General features: G+C 39.4%; 1 protein-coding gene across 1 annotated transcript in view; it reads right to left on the bottom strand.

Moving 5' to 3' along the window:
* eif4a2 (eukaryotic translation initiation factor 4A2) overlaps positions 1-2403 on the bottom strand; it is a 12927-nt gene extending 10524 nt beyond the window's left edge. Inside the window, exon 1 of the mRNA XM_014025752.1 lies at positions 2300-2403. Coding sequence (XP_013881206.1) covers positions 2300-2328 — 29 coding nt within the window. The 5' untranslated portion in view covers positions 2329-2403. The remainder of the gene's footprint in view (positions 1-2299) is intronic.
* Between the last annotated feature and the right edge of the window lie 383 nt (positions 2404-2786).

The following is a 2786-nucleotide window of genomic DNA, read 5'->3' on the forward strand; positions in this document are numbered from 1 at the left end:
AATCCTGTGTGGTAGCACTTAATACAGCCTGCATCAGACAGGCTTATTTAATAAATGGTTTTTTTGGTTTGTTTTTGTTTGCTTTGTTTTAAATTGAGACCTGTGCAACATTTGTTATTCTTATTTTTATCATGTTAATGGAGGAAGAAAAGGTAGTATCGGCGTATCGGTTAGAGTGATGTTTAAAAAACGGGTATCGGCCTTCAAAAACCTGTATCGGTCGATCTCTAGGGTCTACCCTGTGAGTGCAGCAGATCATTTCAGCAGCATGAGGAAGCTCACATGTATGGCAATCCACTGTTACACTTAATCAGTTTCACCACAGTTACATTCCAAGTATCTGAAATTGGTTCTTCTGGGTCTCAGGAGGATAAAACTAGACATTAGATATTTAAGTGAAATAATACAAGATGATAAGATTCAACTAATGCTAATGAAATTGCAGACTTTTATGTGTTATTTTTAAAAATTCTGCACAACCTTTTAATAATTATCAGTATTTCCGTTATTAAATCAATATTCTCTGTTCACCATTTTAGTTAATCCACAGGACCAAACAACAGGAGTTGTCCATCTAAGAGGCATGCGTCTAAAAAAATTAACCATTAAGATGTTTGTAAGATGTTCAGCCCTTAAACATTTGCACTTGGGATTTTATAGAATCGCTTTAAATACTTTTCAGTAAGTTAAATGTCTACAATTCTGGTTCAAATAAAGAACTTCCATGTTTACTAGATTGTTAACTAATTATTTTTGAGTTAACCTTGCCTTAATGCACAGTGATTAAAACAATTACCTGTAAAACGCTGATGTTAAATGCAGCGTGGTTGAAAATTTGGGTGCACCTAACTTTTGTGCTGGTGCTCACCAGTGCAAAAAGTTAGTTTAGAGCCCTGAAATGGCAAATTCAAATTAACCGATTTATTGCCCTACCCTAGTTTAAACCTTATTTACATTAACACAAGGCTAATTTAAAAAAAACTAGAATTTTTTCCCTCTTTTTAGTCACACTTATCCAGAACTGAGAGAAAACTAAAATTAATAGTCAGACTGAATCCTGACTGTAGCACATTTAWGACCATTTTCAGACATATTGTGATTAATTTAGAGCGGGTATGTTACTCACTGATGATTCATTTGCTTCCAACCACTGAACTTGTGATTTTCCTACCAAGYAGCTGCTTAAAAGTTTAACTGGTTAATATTGTTAGAGAAAAACCTTTTACTGGCTGAATGCTCAAGGAACACAAATTTCAAGTAGCATGGCAAATGTTAAACTATGCCAAATTTTAAGACTGATGACCACTTTCCACATTGCTCAATGAAACTCCAAGACACTGTCTCTCCATCCTTGACAATTAAAAAACAGRGTACCATCTATTATAACCCAGATACAGAATTCAACTATCATTTTATTCTCTTACAATTGAGAAAAAATGAACATGAACCTTGTTCTAAATTGTTTATGTTAAGACTGCTTCTGTTTGACGTCCAACAAACATATCTTGAGGTTATATGGAGGTGCGTGATGGTACCAAAAGGTACGAGTTGGGTACAAAATGGCCAAGTTCGACTCTGAACATATATTGAACGAACCTGAAACAACAGGACTTCAGTGGGGTCGGGTCCATACAGGACCGGGTACAAATTGGGCAAGGTGCAGACTGGGTCGGGCACAGAACGGACCGGGTGAAGAGAGGGATGGGTACAGTTGAGGGTCCGGTGACGCCCAGAAAGTGTCGTGTTTCACCGCACGGAGTCTCGAGTCGGTGGGCGCACGTGTCGAATTCCACGAGCCGGCTCGACAACTGGCCCTCCGAAAAAAGGAACCCGCTTATGTAAGCCCATATGGCCTGGAGTATTGATTCCCGCAAACCCGTCTCATTGGGCACACCTCAACATGGAGTTCCTCACCGTTGGCCAATATGTCGGATAACTGGGCCTGTAGTTCAGCCAACGGGGGATGGTACCGAAAACTAGGCCGAGATGCGTTTCGGGCTGACTGTTCCTCGGAAACCCCCATCCAAGCAAGCTAATTTTAAGCGCTAACTTTTTAGGCAGAACTTAAGTCATGGTAAATYTGTGCATTCAGTACAAATTGCCTCCTTAACGGTCTTTTGGAAATGCAGTGGTGCCCGAGCAGCTAAATTGCTAACATCCCAAATCACCACGACAGGAGCAGAGTTGAGGCCCTAGCTAACAACTAATTTGTTGCTATGTGACTTCCCGAACCGTCTCGACCGCTTAAGTACGACCGGAACCACAATACTGTATCAGAAATAGACCAAATGCCCTTTACCTGTTGTAATCAGCAGAATCGCTAGACATGATCCGTRCACAACTTCAGCATGCGACTGAAAAGATCGCTGATGGCGACGCCAACAGATTTTATATGCGCCGGGACTATCTTCACTTATATTTCCAAAGTGCGATTACATTACAGATGCTCTCATTTGACAAAATTAATACGTATAGCTCACTACAATTTATATCACATTTAGCACATGCAAATTATTGTTCGTAAACTAGTAATATGTTAAAATTGTTTGGGACTGTATTTCCGAGCGGAAGGATAATGCAGTAAGGGAGAGTGCGTCGGCAGCTACAGCGTCCCTGACAGGTCAAAACTCGTCCTGACAAGATTGCGCAACATCTTCGACTCCATTTACACAAGGTTTTTCATTGCAAAAATCATTTATTTTTCTTACTTGCCTGAAAAGACTTGTTTTTGAATGTTTGTGCTTTTGATAAATGATCCAAACATTTATTTGTGACTATATATATAT

The sequence above is a fragment of the Austrofundulus limnaeus genome, unplaced genomic scaffold (assembly GCF_001266775.1).
Source record: "Austrofundulus limnaeus strain Quisiro unplaced genomic scaffold, Austrofundulus_limnaeus-1.0 Scaffold497, whole genome shotgun sequence".
NCBI lineage: Eukaryota > Metazoa > Chordata > Actinopteri > Cyprinodontiformes > Rivulidae > Austrofundulus > Austrofundulus limnaeus.